General features: G+C 36.2%; 1 protein-coding gene across 1 annotated transcript in view; it reads right to left on the reverse strand.

Moving 5' to 3' along the window:
- Nucleotides 1–20,954, reverse strand: part of MND1 (meiotic nuclear divisions 1) — a gene marked incomplete at its 5' end in the record, with an annotated part of 70,097 nt that overhangs the window by 13,275 nt on the left and 35,868 nt on the right. Inside the window, 2 exons of the mRNA XM_079728562.1 lie at nt 3,478–3,592; nt 6,695–6,769. Of these exons, the coding sequence (XP_079584688.1) occupies nt 3,478–3,592; nt 6,695–6,769 (190 nt within the window). The remainder of the gene's footprint in view (nt 1–3,477; nt 3,593–6,694; nt 6,770–20,954) is intronic.

Below are 20,954 nucleotides of genomic sequence, written 5' to 3' on the forward strand. Positions count from 1 at the left end.
TGTGTGTGTGCTGGGGCAGGTTTCAACAATACTCAGGCAATTTACAACTCTGCTTTAGCCTCCACTTCTGTACAGAGTGTCAAGGTCAGCGAGCAGTGGGAGATTAGGACCATCTCAGGTCTTTTCTGAGAATGTGCACAGCCCAAGGTGTGCATGTGGCATTCTAGATTTCCAGGAATATACTGATTTCAAGGCACCTATGAATATCTCTTTTGGCCTCTCCTTTTAAACTTTTTGGTTAGTGTACTCTTTTCTTTAACTGCTATTCATCACCCAAGACAGCTATGAAGTTAAAACTCTTGCCTGTAATTGTTTTAGACAAATACTCCCCAGGAAGACGCTGTTAGTGATGGCATACTCCAAGTCAGGTCAAAAAAAAAAACCAATCCTTTCTATTGGTGGCTTTTAGGGAAGCACCAGAGACGCCAAATAATGACAATTCTTTGGAGTGAGGGTCTTAAAGAGCTCCAGGTCCATTCTATTCCCTTGATGCCAAGAAGGCAAGGCCATTATTTTTCAAGATTATTGTTGAGCTGGAGAGTAGGAGAGGAGAATAGGTCAAGTTAAACACCACAAAGCTTGCTCTTCATGCAGAGATCAGGCCATTTTTCTTGAACAGACAATTCTTCATTCAGTTTCTAAAATTCTGGAAAAGTTGTAACAATGGAATGGAAGTATACATTTTCAAAGGTCCTCACTCCACCATTTTCATTGTCATCTGGGCACTTATTTCTAAGAAAATCTCTTAAGTACTTCTAAGATTTACTCTCCAAACCCTTTATTGTGAGAATTCAGTTTTTACTACAACTTATTTTACCTGTTCTCACTTAAATAATGTTCAGAGTAGCTAAAATAAAAATTTATTATTGCTTTTACTTCTCATTTCTTGGATATTTGCAACTAATCTTGTTAATACTTGTTTAGTGATATCAATAATTCAATTGACATGATGAAATATAAATATTTCCTGCAGGAATTATTGAGAAATAAGAGATAATACATAGTTCTAGCTACATGAACATAAGGGTTACAGCTATTATCAGCAGAAAACTTGTTTCAAAATAAGCGATGACGGACTTAGAGATAAGCCTGATTATTATAATTTGGGTACTATAGCCATATTATTAAGAACCGAATCCTATTAAATTTGTGAAACTCATAATCCTTTAATATAGTATAATCTGTTCTGCAATAACACATGGCCAAATCCTATGAAGCCCATCAGTATCAAAAAGCACATTTTAATAAAAACAATAATCTTGGGGGGAACCTTCAAGATGGCAACGAGTAAGACATGGAGATCACCTTCCTCCCCACAAATACATCAAAAATACATCTACACGTGAAACAACTCCTACAGAACACCTACTGAATGCTGGCAGAAGACCTCAGACTTCCCAAAAGGCAAGAAATTTAAGGGTAAAGATGGAGACCAGAATTCAGGCAACCAGTATAAAATTATAGTTGCAACTTCTATCTCAACTATGCTATTCTACTCTCCAGAAAACACACCATCCTTAACATACTTGAAACGTCTTCCTTCAAGTTTTATTACCTTTCTAAGAGGTGATGCACTTGCCAAAATTGCCGCATGATTCAGAGGTACAAGGAATATCAACATCTGAAGTTACATGCTTGAAATGAGTTTTCCCACTTCATGAATTAGTCTGGCATAATTCTCTACTCTTAGTGATTTTCAGTACCTCAAGATGATCCACTGGCTTACGATCACAATCAGTATATTTCAGAATAGTTTTGTAAGTCTAAATAAGAGGTTTTAGTCATTTCTGTGTGGACAGAAATCATCAAATTGTGAAAAGGACTAACAATGAGAGGTCACAAGTGGAGGTGGTATCAGTCAGGGTCATCTGCCCAGGGAAAGAGCTGTGGAAATACAATGGGGACCACAAAGTGAAAAAGCAGAAGCCTTCACTGGGTATGGCTAAGAGCTATGGGTCCCTAGACAGAAAAGGGAATGAGGCGGGTAAGCAAAGAGTTGGTACTTCAAGAAAAAAGTCCAAGAATTGCACAAAACTAAAATCAGGAAGGAAGGTAGAACCAAGTAAAAGTGATAAATGAAGGATCATATTTGGTTACTGTGAAAACAGAATTTCCATGATCAACTGCTAGAGGGCATAGCTATGCTGATCCGGAAAATAAACCACCTGAAGGTATTAAAAATCTGGGTAAGAAAACTGTTCTTAAAATGCTCTTTCACAAGAAAATGCTCTAGATAGGATACACACCATTTGATGTCCTCTTTAACAAGCAGTCTGTGTCTCCTTTTAAAGGTGAATCATGAGCAGCCCTCACTTCCTAGTAGTGAACTCCTAACTTGTCTCCTGCTGCTTTGATGTGCTTGTGTTCACTGAGGGTCATTTGATATTAGTTAAAACTTTAAAAGAGATTAAAGTGCTTAATTTTGTAGCACATTCAGTTAGTACTTTCTTCTGCAGGAAGATGATAAATGAAATGAATCCATGGGCAGCACGAAAGAGCTCACATGTCTCCCCAAGTACTTAATTCACAGACAATGACTGGCTCAGAGGGTTCTTCTGCCTCCACTTTGCTTTGAAAATCACCCTGGGTAATCAGCTGAACCAGGGCTACTACATATTATCTAGGCCGTGCATGGACTACACGTACTTGCATGGCATCTCCTGGAGTTGTGCAAAGCGGAACCTGTCTCTAAAATTAAGTTTAACTTTAGATTATACTAACTGAACTGCTTAAATTTTTTTGTAATTGTAAAGAATACCATCAAACTTAATTGTAACCAAACTGTTCTCAGGTTAATTTAAAAATACCAAATATTTTCAATTTCTCTCAAAGTCTTCAATCCCATACTATAATATCAGTTTTTCTAGATGTTTCACTTGATAAAGTTTCCTAAATGAAAAGACGGGCTAAAACAGAAGAATATGAGGAAAGTTATGCATCCTTTTCTAAGCAATTAAATGCAGTATCTTTCATTTCCTCAAATATTCAAAATTCTATCTTTACATAAATGTAAAAAATATACTGAAAATGAAGCTTTGGGGACTCTGTTTTAAAAGTAAGGAAAAACATCATTGGAATATTTAAAAAGCAAGTCAACACACAGACTACTTTTCTGCAACCTGTAAACTCGTATTTTTTGGTATTACTTTTCCTAGAAGATAATGGTGGATTTCTTTCCGGAGTCAAGGTACTTGAGGCCAACTTGTTCTCTGACTTCTCGGTTTCCTAAGCCAATATTTTATGTCTTTATCCTGCTACCCCACTGACCGTCCTTAGTCTGGAAATGCTCATAATTTCAAAGTTGTCACTGTTCAGTGCTTTAACATTAAGGCTCCTTAATGCAAATATTAATGCAATATTAATATTATTAAGGGCTTTATTTTCTCATATACATGGAGAATGGTTACCAGGCAACCAGAAGTATAAAGTATCTTTGTTAGCAAAGTTAAAAACCCTCAAGGTGTAATACAAACTTACGTATTTCTTCCACAACTTGCGGGTCACATTCTTTGTATTTTTCTACTTCGGCCTTTAGCTGTTCCCTTTGGTCTCGAAGTGAAGAAAGCTCTTTTGCTAGCAAGGTTCGCTCTTCCTGTATTCAAAATAACATTATGTACAATTAAGACAAACAAAATGCCATAAGTTTATACATTTTATAAACATTTGATTTTCTCATAACTGACACGCATTAGGTTTTGATGATATTATATATACATATACATATATATTTATAGTATAAGAACGAACTCAATTCTCATTTTTCTCTGCAATCTCAATTATCTTATATATATGTTAACTGAATGGAAATTAATATGTAGAATGGAATGCTCATAAATAGATGAGAGGTTACCAACTATGTGTGAACTCAAAAGAGGACTGTCATCACATTAGGAAAAAAATTATACCACTTCTTGGGTAGTTTCGCAAGATTGTATCTATATATATGTAAGTAATATTTTATGGCAACATCAATTATTATAAAATTTTCCTCGAAAGTGTTCTAGATAATTTTCCAGACTTCAAGGATGATTAACCTTTAAAAATATCACAAATAACAGAACTGTAGCTTGTGACCTCCCATCACTTTCCTTTAAAGGTAAACCAGAATAAAGCTTTTACACAAAATGATCCAATAAACACCATTTGAAATTTCTAGCCACAGTTTTCACTAACAGGTAGAAGTAATAGTGCTATCGGTATTCAGTTCATATGTGTGAAAAATAAGTCCAAATAAAAACCAAATACTGGAAAAGGTTACGGTACAGAATTACAGGAAAAGTCTGAGGCAAAACCAAATAAGAGTTCAAACTGCCTGATGGGACTTGTTTAAGGTTCCTTGCTAGCTTGTATTTTTGTACTTGTATTTTTCTACTTTTGCCTTAAGCTATTCTTCTTGGTTCCAAGTGAAGAAAGCTACTTTTGCTAGCAGTTATATAACAGAATGCATGTACAGACCTCCGAAGTAGCAGAGTCCAACAGAACTGTGCAATGATAGAAATGTTCTAGATTAGTGTTCTCCAATGCAGGAAACTACATAGGGATACTACATAGAGATACTGAGTACATGAAATGTGACTGTTACTGAGAAACTGAATTTAATCGTATTTAATTTTAATTCAAATGTAAATTGTTACATATGATTAGTGTATACCACATTAGCATAGCATAGGAGAGATTTAAAAATAACTGCAATATAAGATGATCATTATTTGCTATTAACACCCAAATTATACATACTCCACAGTGAAAAACAAGAGGAGAAAAAGCTAATGAAGACAGGAGAAGCAGGGTGGTGACTATCTGTGTGAATTCAATGACAGCTCTCCAGATACCCTGAGTTGGGAGCCTGGTTATTAGCACCAAGACCTTTGCCAAATTACTTAACCTTTTTTTGCTTTCAGTTCCTCAAATGTAAAAATGCACATAGTAATAGTAGCTACCTCCTTAGACTGTTGGCAGGATTCAATATAGAAAATGCGTTTGGAACAGTACCTGCCTGGCTCATAGTAAGCAGAATATATATGTTAGCTATTTCTTTTTCTTCATTACCATCATCAGCAGTATCATCATCACCATGAATAATATCTAGTAGATAGAAAAAGCTTTCAGATATTTCTGAAAACTTGTGACTAGTGAACTCAGGAACACAAGAGTTCATCTTTCTCAGGAGTCTTTCTGAACTACTATAATCTGATAGCTGTAGGTACCAACTGGGTTTGCTAGTGGGTTTTTTTTCCTAGTTTCAGTGGTTACAGTGGACTGGGCAACCTTCAGCAGACTGGCTGACTACTTTGGGGCATGAACATGTCACCATTAGTTGAAGGTGCTTCTACAAGTTATTGCCAAATCAAAGGAAAAAAAACAGGATCAGATAAAGAGGTGGTAATTGCTGTCAACTGAAGAAGAAATAGAACCGTTTCAGGTTACGCCCAGAACTTACCTTCCCTTAAATATTCTTCAGCAATTACCATTCTCCAATTCCTATCTGTCACTGTCCTGACTATTCACATGAAAGAATGTATGTAAAATAACTCTGAAAAGCATAAAGCCATGTAAACCTGTGATGTATTCTTTTCTATTGGGTTGGCCAAAAAGTTCGTTTGGGTTTTTCTGTAAGATGTTACGGAAAAACCCAAACGAACTTTTTGGCCAACCCAATACAATGTGACAAGTTTTTGAGTCTCTTTCACAAGTGGTACAAATAGAGGTTGAGATGAAATGCTTAGAGGTTCATGTTGATCTTCAACATTTTTTCAAGTCATAAGTCCATACCTGAGATAATGATAAAACTAAAAAGTAAAGTGAATTTTTAAAAACCCCTAACATTTTAAAAAATAAAATAGTAGGTCAAAATTCATGTAAATAATTTAGAAATATTACAAGGCCATGAAGACACTGTATTGATAGTTTTCTTTCTTTCTTTAAATTTATCTATCTATCTATCTATCTATCTATGGCTGCATTGGGTCTTCGTTGCTGTGCCTGGGCTTCCTCTAGTTCCCGCGAGTGGAGGCTAATCTTCATTGTGGTGCTCTCATTGCGGTGGCTTCTCTTGTTGCAGAGCACGGGCTCTAGGCATGCGGGTTTCAGTAGTCGTGGTGCGCAGGCTCAGTAGTTGTGGCTCTGGGGCTCTAGTACTCAGGCTCAGTAGTTGTGGCACATGGACTTAGCTGCTCCGTGGCATGGGGAAGAGCATTGGCAGGCGGATTCTTAACCACTGCACCACCAGGGAAGTCCGATAGTTTTCAATTTATTCAGTGCCAAGACTCTTAAAAAGCTGACTCTTAAAAATTTACATAAACATTTATATAAGGCTTACTTTGTGCCAGGCTCTCTTCTAAGTGCTTTGCAAATATTAGCTAGTTTAATCACACAATAACCCCGGGACATAGATTTTATTATTCCCCATTTTACAACTGAGAAAACCAAGAAGAAAGAGTTTAGGAGACTTTCAAACCCAGGCAGTCTGGCTCCAGGGTTTATGCTTCTATGCTACACTGCTATACACAATATAATACAATAATAATAAATCTAGATTCACAATTAGGGAATCCTACCGGGTCAAATGTTCACAGCCTTTGCTGTGACTCACTTCTTTTCTAGTGGGAACAGCATCCTCCTCACAGGAAGCTCGATGCTTTTATTCTTCTATTTAGAATTGACATTATTAAAGAATCTACAGATACAAACTTACCGTTTCATGTCGGCCAATTTTAGCTTTCTCGATGCTTTTCTGCAGGTTTGCGTGCTTTTGGTTTCCCTCAGATAACTAGAAAATTGAAACAAATAAAATGGTTTGCTAAGATAAACTTGCTTAACATAAAGTTTATGAATCAAGAAGACAAAATGAGATTTGTCTTCAGCCCAAGTCAGTATAACAAAAATGTCAAAGACTACGTTGGGAACTAAGTTCTCTAATTTGAAGAAAACCAAGTACCATGAATCATTAGGGCAGACTGAAAAAAAAAGGTTTAAAATATTTCTTTTTATACTATACAAAAAAATGTACAATATGCTTTCAATCTTTTCTACAGTCTTGATTTATTAGGTTCCCCGCCCCCAACACAAATAACTTGAGGTATATTATTTAGTTAAAAACTTAACTTGAAAGTTAAAAAAAAAATCTGTTTTATATAAATTCTCTCTTCACATTTCATTTCACTTCTGACGAAAGTCTTGTTTGAAACACTCTATACTGTTTCTTATAGGCTGGTAGTACTGTGACCTGTTTCACTAGCATAGAATCAAAAATGAACACATCACTGTATACTAAGTTCTTAGAGAAGAAAAAATCTATTAGATTGTTGCCAATTTTAGGCATGTTTTACATACGTTAAAAGTGAGCAGTTTAAGCATTTTATGAAGCTTAGAAAGTAGTAAGTTATATTGTAAAAGGATTAAATAATACAAGCCTAAAGAGACCTTAGATACAGAATATTCATTAGCATGTGGTTGGGCCCACACCAAAAAGGACTGGTTAACTTCAGAACATTGCCTCCCCATCTCAATTTTATTAATCTCACCTGGGCCCAAGATTAAATAAATAATCACAGGAAATTCTCAATACTAAATTCTCCATCACATTTTTTGCTACATAAACTAGTTAGAAATTTTAGACTCATTTGATTGGGTAAGGGCTTTTTAAAAATATATTCCACTCCTCACTCACTCTTGAGTTATGAGCATTTGGGAAATAATTAACGAACGGATGAGTAATTTCCTTTGGCTGATTCTAAGAAACTGACGTTTCACCATATGACCTTGTTATATGTAGAGGGTGAATTATATTTAGATACCCTTTTTTTCTTAAAAATCACAAACAGTAACTTCAAAAAGTTTGTAGCTTTACCCTGACTTTGGGAAATGTTCCACTTCTCAATATGCACAAAGGGAACATTGTCAGTTTTCCTTTAATGGCTCTCTAGTCCCTGATTCTAATCCATAGCATGAACAAGATCCATCTATGATGCCAAGAAGACACCACCACCAAACCAGTTATACCTCTTCTTGAGAGTAATTATCTTCCTAAGTTAAAAAAACAAAAATCTGCTGTAGAGTTAAGAGCCAAAATAAGCTTTAAAGCCCTAAATTTAGCAAAGAGATCTTGTTCTTTAAAACAAGGGTTCTCACTTATAAAATAACACTCTGTTTAAAAGGTTAATATTCTACCCTGAATGACCCACCCGAAGTAATTAATAAATGCATGTAACATCTGAATTCAGGAGTAGAGAATTTTCCAATGAAAAAATACACACATACATTAGCATAACACTTTTCCATTACAAATGTTTTTAAAATAAACAAGTAGGCAGATGTTACCCAAAAAATGAAGAACTATGTAAAAATTAGCCAATAATTAATGGACATATATCTTAATTCTATTAATGAAGTGTCTTCCAGGTATTGTATGTCTGCTTGTAATTATTTACAACTTAAAAGCATTTGAAAGAGCTAATTCAGGAATTCCTTAACTCTGAAGATAACCTTATGTATTTTAAATGTGATTTCATGACTCTCATTTTAAGTATCTTGGTAATGGAGGGAGGCACAATCTAAATGAAATTATCAAATGAGAAGCTTCTGCTAGTTATCCTAAGTACTGAAACAATTTGCTTCAACTCAATAGTGAAGGCTTCTTGGCTCTGTTTAGTTCTTAAAACCTCAACTACTGGAAACAATGAAAGCAACTCTTCTGAGGCAGCCCATGCTACCAGTTTTTCATCTACATATCGCTTAGAAGCAATACTGCTATAGTTCCTAACACATACCTTGGAATTAAACCAAATCCAGCCCTCAAGTGATTAAGAGCTGAAATTTTCAGCCACTCTATAGGTATTATCTAAACCACAAGTTCTAAACTTTAGCACACATCAGAATCACCTGAACGGCTTGTTAAAACACAGGTTGCTGGGCTCCACCTCTCAGGTTTTGAACAGTAGAGGTCTGGGATAGAGCCTAATAATTTGCATTTCTAACATGCTTCTGGTTAGGGGCACCACACTTTTGAGAACTACTGGACTACACAAAAACCTGTTTTCTTGCAGTAACAAACCCAACTAAAACACACAAGATATTAATATATGGGAGAATATTACCTAGTTCATCAGCAAAAATGAATTATTGCTAAATACTGTAGTCTGAACTAGAAACAAAATATCTCAATATTTCTGTCACTGAAAGAAATACAAAAGTTCACATTTACAAAAATAGAAAAAGAAGTGATACTCTATAGTTAAGAAAAGTATTCACCACAGGATTCCTTTAAAGAGCAAACTCTCTTGACACATTTCTATAACATAAAACAAGAACCAACTATATATTAACACTGTAACAAATCCATTTCCAACTTTCACTAAACAAATAATAATTTTTAAAACCAAGTAACTCAGAAAAAACAGCAGCAGCAACAACAACAAAAATGTCTTGTAATTAGTAAGAACAGGATTTCATCTTTAGACTTGAGGAAGGATCTGACACAATGCTTCTCTTTAATGCATTCCAGACCACCTATACAGATACTCAGGGTTCAGAAACATAATGCCAATGTTTTCTAAAGAGCTAATTCACTGCCTGGAGGAACTGCCTATTCAGAAGAGGAACAGGAAGATTGATTCAAGCTGGCTGCACTGGAATTCTGATTTGCTCCTTTTCAGAAATAAAACAAATTTCAAAGCATTATGAAAAAAATATAGAGTTTTCATAGGTGGGAAAGAATGTCAAGGAACAGAGGATGGGGAAAAGAGGTAATAGCAAGAGAAACTGAATCAGTCTACTGCTTTATCAAAACCCATGTACGGTATGTTATGGAAAAAAAAGGTTCTATGTCTTGTTTTTCCTTAAAAAAAAAAAAAAAAAAGCAAGGCAGTATAATTTAAGATTTCATATGTTTAAAAACTCTTATTAGTGTATCTACAATTTTAAAATTTATTTTTTAAGGCAATATTCCATTTAGGAATCAATCATAAGGAAACAATGGACACTATAAAGATGTATTTATATATAAAGATGGGAGCTATATAATTGTCTTAACAATAGAGAAATGTTAAATCATTATTTCATAGTATGGATGTGTCACAATTATGTAGCCAAAGGAAACGTTTTAAAAGAACTTTTAATGACACAGATACAGAACAGAGTTTTTAAAAAGCTGGAAACAAAAATGTCAATACATTTGAGAGCCTATCTATCGCCAAAAAAACTCAACCCCCCCAAAAAACTGCAAGAAAGTGCACAAAACTTAACAAATGGTTACCTCTGTATTGTAGAACATACTTATAAATTTTCTATATTATGAGCATAGATAACTACTATTTAAAAAATCCTTTTCCTGGGAAAGGGGGTGGGGGAGGAAAGGAATAGGTGAGGGAGATTAAGAGGTAAAAATTTCCAACTGCAGAATAAATGAGTCATGGGTATGAAATGTACAGCGTGGGGAATATAGTCAATAATTATGTAATATCTTTGTACGGTGATGTATCACAACTAGAGTTATCATGGTGATCAGTTTGAAATGTACAGAAAAACAGAATCACTATGTTGTGTAATAGGAGCTAACAAAGTATAGTAACTTACGGAAAAAGAGATCAAATTTGTGGTTACCAGAGACAGGGGTTGGGGGGATTGGATGAGGGCAGTCACAAGGTACAAACTTACAGATATAAGATAAATAAGTACTAGGGATGTAATGTACTACATGATAAATATAATTAACACTGCTATATGTTATATATGAAAGTTAAGACAGTAAATCCTAGTTATGACAAGAAAAAAAATTTTTTTTCTATTTCTTTCATTTTTTATCTATATGAGATGATGGGTGTTCCCTAAACTTACTGTGGTAATCACGGCATGACGTATGTAAATCAAATCATGCTGTACACCTTAAATTTATACAGTGCTGTATGTCAATTATATCTCAATAAAACTTGAAGAAAAAATTATTTTCCCATTATAAGCAATATATGAATATATTTTCAAGAGATTAAAATGAGTACATTTTTGTTTTAAAAGACTCAAACAATGCAGAAGTATTTAAACAAATTCCCCTTTGCTCTCCACCTCTGCACCATCACCACTACCCCCCTCCTAGGGAGGGACCCCTATAAAGTCTAGGGGGCATCCTTCTTGTCCCAATTGCTTTGCTTCATATACTGATATGATCAATGTGGAGAACATGTCAAAACACACATGGAATTATCCTTTATGTTTCATGTCAACATATTTTCTAAGGTCTACTTCATTTTCTAAAAAATAGATTTTATTTTTTAGAGCAGTTTTAGGTTCACAGCAAAATTGAGTGGAAGTTAGAGAGAGCTCCCATATAACCCTTGCCTCCACATCCACACAGGCTCCCCCAATCATAATTCCCCAGAGTGGTACATTTGTTACAACTGATGAACCTATACTGACACATCGCTATCACCCAAAGTCCATAGTTTTCATTAGGGTTCACCCTCGGGGTTGTACATTCAATGGGTTGTAACAAATGTATAATGACATGTATTCATCATTATGGTATCATAGAATATTTTCACTGCCCTGAACATCTTCTGTGCCCTGCCTATTAATGCCTGTCTCCCCCCAACCTCTGGCAACCACTATCTATATAGTTTTGCCTTTCTAGAATGTCATGTAGTTGGAATCATACATTACATAACCTTTTCAGATTGGCTTCTTTCATTTAGTAATATGCATTTAAGGTTCCTCCATGTCTTTTCATGGCTTGATAGCTGATTTCTTTTAATCATTGAATGATATTCCATTGTCTGAATGTACCACAGTTTTTTTATGCATTTACCTACTGAAGGACATCTTGGTTGCTTCCAAGTTTTGGCGATCATGAATAAAACTGTTATAAACATTCGTATGCACATGTTTTCCACCCATCTGGGTAAATCTCAAGGAACGCAATTGGCTTCTCTGTACTGCTACACTTATCTGTCTATTCTTACACAACTAGCAAGTTTTAATTACTGTAGCATTATATTTTGATATCTGATAGGGAAAATCCTACCCCATTGTTCTTCCTTTTTAAATACTTCCTTGGTCTTTCTTGTAGTTTCTCTACTACATGAACTTGAGAATTATCCATAAAAATCCAGTGGGATTTTGGTTAGCATAACATATAAATGACATAAATTGATGTTTTTATAGTTGAGTTTACTCATTCATGAATATGTTGCTCCATTTACTTAAGAGTTCTTTCATGTCCTTCAGTAGAGTTTTGCAATTTTCTTCATGTTTGCCTTGCCCATTTCTTGTTAGGGTTTAATACTGGTTTTGGTGCTGAGGGATAGGCAACGACCCCAGGCCTAAGCCTATCACTGTATGAATGCTCTTCTTCACAGTGGTTGATTTCAAGTGTTGAATCAGGATAAGATCAAAGTCTTTTGTTCAATGGTTGTGGGAAACAACTTTCTCCTGCCCTCTGGATTGTAAACTGTATAGCTACAGGGAAGCAAACAAACCAAATTACTGCTGGCAGCCATCTTAGAACCATGAGGAAAGCCAACTTGAGGACAAAGGCATTACACAAAAGGCAAAACCAAGAGAAACAGAGTCAGAATCTTGATTAAAGTATGCCTGAAGCATGCTCTACTTTTGAAATATTTTAATTTAAATGAGCCATTAAATCAATCTCACCTTTATCATTCATACCAAGTAAACTCAGTTTTTCTACCTTTACCACAGTAAACACTGTAACTGTTACAATGGATAAAGCTTTAACAATAGTCTATTTCATACAGTGCTGGCCAGCTATGAAAGCTGTGAAATATTTTGGAAGACATCAAATTTAAAAGATTCTTATTCCTCTATATTGGGTTATAGAACTAAGTCTTCAAGAATAGGAATGAGTAAAGTAATATATACCAGAAGGCTCTTCATTCAATAAACATTTATGAAGTGCTCACTATACACACAGTTACAATACTATTGGCTCAAACCTTTTCACTAAATAAATATAGTAACAAATAACTCAAGACATGTATGAGCACTGAATGTCTGTTGAGTATTTTTGAAATATTTTCCTTATGCTACAAGACAATGCTCATTAAAAGATAACACTCCATGAAGCTAGTAAAAATATAGCATATTAATATTCCATTTAACCAGGAGATCAAATTTCCAGCAAGCCAGCCCTGTGGAACACACTTAAGAACCTGAGAAAAGTATATCAGGAATGCTAAATAATGGACACAGGAAAAACATGGGAATCCCATCAGGAAAGCAACATAAAGGGAAAGTGAAGCCACTCAGTAAGTGCACACTTGAGGAGAATTCAAACACCCACACATAATAACTGCTGAAGATGAGATCATGGTAATCAAACGTTACAGTGTAAAGAAACAAACTGTTAGAGCAGTGCACGACAAACAAGAGATTAGCATTCCTTCAACTAGAAATATCAGGAATATGTTCAATAAGGTTCAAGTGATAAAAGGAGAAACAGAAAGCTAAAGAAATTACAAGAAGAAAAAAGCAAGATTTGAAAATCAACTATCTGAAAATGAACTATTGTAGATGAACTATTTTTAATTTCTAGGAAGCAGTAAAAAATATTAAGAAGTAGTTAAGAGATAAGGAAGATATAAAAAGAAGTTCCAACAGAAGCCTTCTGGTATCGTGAGAATGAAGTTAGAAGTTGTGACTATAGTCAAAGCCTTATGCAGAATCCAATTAGAAGTCATTCAGATATTTTGAAAGCCAAAGCCATGCAAAATCCAAATGATACTGGGAGGGAAGTTAGATACAAAGTTATGGAGGAACAGACTCGTCAGACATGAGAACAGGGTTCTAATATGACAAACTCAGAAATGAGGGCTAAGTAGTAGGGGCTACGAATTGTCTGCCAACTTCCATTTTTTCTTAGTAATAGGACCTCAAACAATAGTGAAAATAAATAGGAATTACTATCTTTCAGTGCTGTGGGCAAGAATATGTCCTAGATAGGGAGTCTGTTAAGAAATCCATCTGAGAAGAAAACCCAAAATCCACTTGGTGGAAGGGCAACCCTGAAATTATTTGGAAGACAGAAGTGTTTAACAAGTAAACTTTTTTTTTTTTTAAGACCATACTTCATTCAGATTTCTTTTCCTTTTTTTTTCCCCTAATTTTATTTATTTATTTATGGCTGTGTTGGGTCTTCGTTTTTGTGCGAGGGCTTTCTCTAGTTGCGGCAAGTGGGGGCCACTCCTCATCGCAGTGCGCGGGCCTCTCATTATCGCGGCCTCTCTTGTTGCAGAGCACAGGCTCCAGACGCGCAGGCTCAGTAATTGTGGCTCACGGGGCTAGCTGTTCCGCGGCATGTGGGATCTTCCCAGACCAGGGCTCGAACCCATGTCCCCTGCATTGGCAGGCAGATTCTCAACCACTGCACCACCAGGGAAGCCCCAACAAGTAAACTTTTTTAAATCAAGGGGAGATTTAAAATTAATTATAAAGATGAACAGATCTGTATTATTAATATCTTTGTGTTAAGAAATAACCTATACATATTTTGCACTGTACTCATAGGGTAAAACCATAGGAGCAACTTAATTCCTCCCCCCACATCTGCCATTTTAGAAACAGCTCAGTGAGGGAAGTACTTCCTCTGCCACTAAATGAAGAGTTGGGAGTCCCATGACGTTTTTCATCACTCTAAATCAAGATCTACAATTATTTTAAGTTGCCAAACAAAGCCTTAATTCAGAAATTAGAATGTCTAACATAATAATCAATACTTCAAATCTTGATTTAAAGGTAAGACTTCTCTCCTTTTCAGCAACTGCTGGCTGCCGGTGGGTTTTGCTGGAAAGGGTGCATCGTCCTTTTCTCTTTCCTGGCCTAGAGTTTCTGTCCTCCCTTTAGTCCACTGACTGAAGTTTCTGCCTCCTGTTCCCCACCTCTACCAAGCCTGGAGAAGGGGAGAGAGAACAGAACAAGTAAAGGGGACCCAAAATATCTTACTGTTAAGATGTCTCAGCGCTCTCTGGGCCTGACACGTTTGCTGAATTCTTGCATGGCTGTGCTCCTAGGTTCTTTGTAGTAAGAACCCAGGGTTCCACTATCTGTAATCTCCATGATGCAGAAGACATATTTTATTGCTCTGAGGGCTACACAGCATTCCCGCTCACCGTCCCCCTTCCCTAGCTTGCCTTCTACCCACTTCCAGCCTGGTTTTTCAGATTCATTACACACACACACACACACACACACACACACACACACACACACACCACTCTGTGTTAGGTTTCAATGCCCTCTGGAACAGAATGTAACGTGCCTCCAGATGGGCTCTTTTTCTCTCACTTTTGAGTGTTGGCTCACATGTAGTCCACAGGGGCATTCATGTATGCAAAAAACTCCAGGATTGCTGACCCATTCCTTACTTTTATGTATTGTAATAATTGACAGAATCTACCAATAGATCTACATAGATGCTAAAATCAGCAAAATTACTTTTACATAAGGAATTGCTTGTTTTCCTATTGTCTCTCAAGAGCACTGGGAAATGATATGCTCACATTTCACTCCTAACGTTTATGAATACTTCTTGTGAGAATTAAGACTGTCCACTATTGAAATTTCTAATACAAATGTTAACTTAAATACTACTTAAAATGTTTTGATCCAATAAGTTATTCAGTTTAAGTAATTTAGTTTCATTAGAATCTACTCACTGAAAATACAACAAATTATTTGCTAAGAAGCATCAGTTAAAGAGCTAAAGTTAAGCTCAAATATACGTTATAATAAACTTCACCTTAAATTTATAAAGCCAAAGAAAAAGTCATAGAGACAACAGTGCTGAGAAATAGTGGCTGAATAAAGTAGCTGCCTTTAAAGGGTTCTTTTTAAGAGAATGATGCTCTTCTTTTTTTTTTTTTTTTTTTCCTATTTCTGCCTCTTATAGTGAAAAGATTCAAGAGAACTTGGATTTTAAAGAATTAAGAAAGCAAACGAAGGCCTTTTCTTCCACAGCCTAAGCAGCTTTAGCAGAATGAAGAAAGCAACCTAACACATTTGGATGGTATAAACCAACTCAAGAGCTGAGAGCAGCCAACCAAACTAAGATTTGTGGCAAGTTTAAGTGTTAGAAATTACTGAAAAGGTAAAAATGTATTTAACTTTAAAAACTATAATAATTAACAAAAATTTTAATTGAGGTTTCTTTGTATCCAATCGAAATTTTTAAAAAAGTTATAGACTAGGAAATTTATGGTTATAAATAAATATAAATACTAGGGAACCTGAACAAAGCCCTATATTTGAATCTGATGAAATGCAGGCCTGGAAGTTCAGACCCATGCCCTTTGGTCAAGTAAGAACCATACTTTAAACAAAAAAAGCACCCAACTAATAGGGTTATTTTTGTGAAACTTCTAAATATATAAAACAGCCAGAGACATTATGGACACTGAAGTATTAAAATGTACAAAATACTGATATACTTTTTGAGGGCAAAACAAGACAAATGAAATTAGGGCTATCCCAGGAAGCTAAGGATATATATGACGTTGACACTGCCACCACTTGGTGGCATGACACGAAAATTGTAGGTTCAGTTTTTTGTGAAATAAGTCTTTCCAGGTTGGCTGATTTGGGGAGAAAATAGTTATGAATGAGAATAGCTGTCACAAACCTGTAATCCATATGAAGCACAGAAGAATGTTTTGGGTATGGTATTAGGGAATTCTATATCTCTGGAGTCAGGTTTCTCAAACTCATCCAGCAAGTAAATCCAACAGCAAAGGAGAATAATTACTGGGGGAAGGTTCAGAAGCCTAGCCCAAAGCTACCTACTACAAAAGCAAAACAAACAAATATAAAAAATAAATCACTGAAATCTTAAGTTCTATGGTAAAAATTCCTGCAAGTTTCAAGTTGTAATATTAACTATTATAATTTTTATTATTTAAAATTATTTACTAATAAAAATCCTGTCTACATACTTCCCCCACCTACCTACAATTTTTGAGTCACTCAACCTCAACAAATATATTTAATTCTTGATTATCTGAGATGGTGGAGAGAATAAAAACATTCAATTTAAAAGACATGACTTTTAAGTGTTTAAAGATATAATTTTGCAGATCTTTTTAGTTGCCTGTCTAAAGCCTTTTGTTCTTTGTAAACAGAACTCCAACTTTGTTCAGATTGGGATGGCAGTGTGCTCAGAGAGAATGGGTCCCCTCCCATTTAACAGGTCCCAGAGGTTAAACTATGATGGCTTACCCTTCCAGCATGAGCATGTATCTCAGACTTGGCCAATGAGACAGTAAAGGGAAGCCTATTAGGGAAAGGGGGCATTCTGGGATTTTCCTCCTGGATAAAAAGAGAGAGATGTGTAAGAAGAAAGCCCATCATTATTCCTGCTTTGGACACTGTCATGGGAAGATATAGCTGCTGTAGTAGCTATGTGCATCCAAAAAGGGAAAGCCAAAAACCATCAGAGAAGCCAGTCCAGTCCTCTGATATCAATGTGTTTGGGGGGAAGGCTCCTAGACCAAGTATACAATAGTTAGGACTGAGACTAGGCAGTGCTGTATTGATTTACTCATTCATTCAATAACATGTATTTTGTTTCTGTGTGTCTCAGTAACTGCATTCCATGCTGGGGATAAAACATGGTTAAAATATCCCTGCTCTCAGAATGTCTGCCGTGGTAATACGGCACATAAATACTTCACCCTATAAAAGAAATATATGTAAGAGAGACAAAGCACAAAGTAGTACTGAACTTGCTGAGGAGGGGGTAAAAACTTCCCAGAAGAAAAAACTTCTGACGTAGGTCTTAAATATCTCTGGTTAATGGACAGGCTGGAATTTGTTAGGTGGACAAGTAAAAAGAGCCAGCCAGGTGCAGCATGTGAAAACACAGAAATGAACAGCATTCAGGAAACAGTGTAAACAATTTGGTTAAACTGATGCGTAGGGTTGTAGAAGGGTAACAACAGGTTATTAGTCTGGCCAGTGGCAGGAGCTAGATTACAGAGAGCCTTAAAGTCAGGTTGAGGAATCTGGACTTGTTATTCAGGAACAGGAAACCATCCAAATGGCATTAAAAGACACTACTACAGCAGATGGAAGAAAGTGAAGACTGGAGACAGGGAGTTCAGTAAAGACACTAATTCAAAGTTCTGAGCCAGAGATAATGAGAGTCTAAGCCAAGACAGTAGCAGTGAAGATGGAGAGGAAGGGAGAGATTTGAGAGATATAACTATGTTGAATCAGAAGAGTTTGGAACCCACTGGGTGTGGAGAAAAGGGAGAGAAAAAAAAAATCTAAGGTAACTACCAGGTTTCTGGTTGGGGCGACTAAAGGGATAGTAGTTTCAGAGTCTATAAGACACCGAGGAGCAGGTTTGGGTAAAGAACTGAGTTTTGAACGAACTGAATGTGAGTTGCCTGCCAGCCATTCAAGTAGGGATGTGTAGTGAGTAGCTGAATACACAGGTGTGGAGTTCAGTGCAGAGGTATAGGCAGGAGATAAAACCAGGGAATCAGAAGTATACAGGTGGCAATGGAATCCACAGGAGTAGGTGAGACCTCCCAGAAGAGTGTGCAGAGCTAGGGAAAGGAAGTGAGGATATAAGGCTCTGGTCCAGTCTGTGGGTCCTTAGTATGTCAAGACTGGCTGCCTGGCTTTGAGCGCTTTCCCCCCCATTTCAAAAATGTTAACAGAAGACATGTATTTACTTAAGATGGGGCTACAAAGGCTAGCTAAAATCTCAGGATTTAAATTCTTCTAAATGGTAATTCTTCAAAAATGAGACTCTAATGGAAAGAATAAACTCAATTAGGGAGACTGGAGTATTATTTTAAAGCCTAGATTTATATCAACTAAGTATGTTAGCACTAGTTATTTCACATCAATTTTGAAAAGCTTTCATTGGTGTCATATGTATCTCTAGTTTAAAAAAATGGGAAAAAAATAACTTAAAATGCAATGGGGAGCAGAAATAAATAAAACAGAGACTAAGCAAAATAGAAAAGATCAATAAAACTAAGAGCTGGTTCATTGAAAAGATAAACAAAATGGATAAACCTTTAACCAGACTCATCCAGAGAAACAGAGAGAGGATTCAAATAAATAAATTCAGAAATGAAAAAGGGGAAGTTACAGACACCACACAAGTACAAAGGATCATAAGAGATTACTATGAATAATTGTATGCCAATAAAATGGACAACCAAGAAGAAATAGATAAATTCCTAGAAACACACAATCTCCCAAGACTGAACCAGGAAGAAATAGAAAATATAAATAGACCAATTACCAGAAATAAAATTAAATCAGTAAAAAGAAAGAAAAAAGCTTCCAACAAACAAAAGTCCAGGGCCAGACAGCTTCACTAGGGAATTCAACCAAACATACAAAGAAGAATTAATGCCTATACTTCTCAAATTAATCTAAAAAATTGAAGAGGAAGGAACACTTTTGAACTCATTCTATGAAGCCAGGATCACCCTGATACCAAAACCAGACAAAGACACCACAAAAAAAGAAAATTATAGGCCACTATCATTGATGAACATAGGCACAAAAATCCTCAATAAAATATTAGCAAAACGAACTCAACAACACATTAAAAGGATCATAAACCATGATCAAGTGGGAGTTATCCCAGGAATGCAAGGATGGCTCAATATCCACAAATCAGTCAATGTGATACACCACATTAACAAATTTTTTATTTTAGTTTTTTAAAAATTTATTTTAATTTTTAAATTTTTGGCTGCATTGGGTCTTCGTTGCCGTGTGTGGGCTTTCTCTAGTTGCAGCGAGCGGAGGCTACTCTTTGTTGCGGTGCATGGGCTTCTCATTGTGGTGGCTTCTCTTACTGCAGAGCACAGTCTCTAGGCATGTGGACTTCAGTAGTCATGGCACGTGGGCTTCATTAGTTGTAGCATGCAGGCTCTAGAGCGCAGGCTCAGTAGTTGTGGCGCAAGGGCTTAGTTCCTCCACAGCATGTGGGATCTTCCCAGACCAGGGCTTGAACCTGTCTCCTGCATTGGCAGCTGGATTCTTAACCACTGTGCCACCAGGGAAGCCCCACATTAACAAATTGAATAAAAATCATATGATCATCTAAACAGATGGAAAAACAAAAGCTTTTGACGAATTCAACATCCATTTATGATAAAAAATCCTCTCAACAAAGTGGGTATAGCGGAAACATACTTCAACATAATATAGGCCGTATATGACAAACCTACAGACAACATTATACTCAATGGTTATAAGCTGAAAGCATTTCCTTCAAGATCAGGAACAAGACAACAATGCTCACTCTCACAGTTTTCATTCCACCAAAAAATTGTTAGAGCTAATAAAATAATTCAGTAAAGCTGTAGGATACAAAGCTAATATAAAGTATCTGTTGCGTTTCTATACACTAATAATGAACTATCAGAAAGAGAAATTAAGAAAACATTACCATTTACAGTTGCATCAAAAAGTGTAAAACATCTAGGAATAAATCTAACTAAGGAGATAAAGACCTTTACTTGGAAAACTATAAAACACTGACAAAAGAAATTAAATGCAAAATATACCATGCTCATGCATTGGAAGAATACTGTTAAAACGACCATTCTACCCAAGGCAATCTACAGATTCAAAACAATGACTATCAAAATACCAATGGCAATTTTCACAAAACTAGAACAAATAATTCCAAAATTTGTGTGGAAACACAGAAGACCCCAAATAACCAAAACAATCTAAAGAAAGAAGAACGGGGCTTCCCTGGTGGCACAGTGGTTAAGAATCTGCCTGCCAATGCAGGGAACACGGGTTCAAGCTCTGGTCTGGGAATATCCCACATGCCGCGGAGCAACTAAATCCTTGAGCCACAACTACTAAGCCTGCACGTCTGGAGCCTGTGCTCCACAACGGAAGAGGCCACGACAGTGAGAGGCCCACGCACCGCAATGAAGAGTGGCCCCTGCTCGCCGCAACTGGAGAAA

The sequence above is a fragment of the Hyperoodon ampullatus genome (assembly GCF_949752795.1).
Source record: "Hyperoodon ampullatus genome assembly, chromosome: 1".
Classification (NCBI taxonomy): Eukaryota; Metazoa; Chordata; class Mammalia; order Artiodactyla; family Ziphiidae; genus Hyperoodon; species Hyperoodon ampullatus.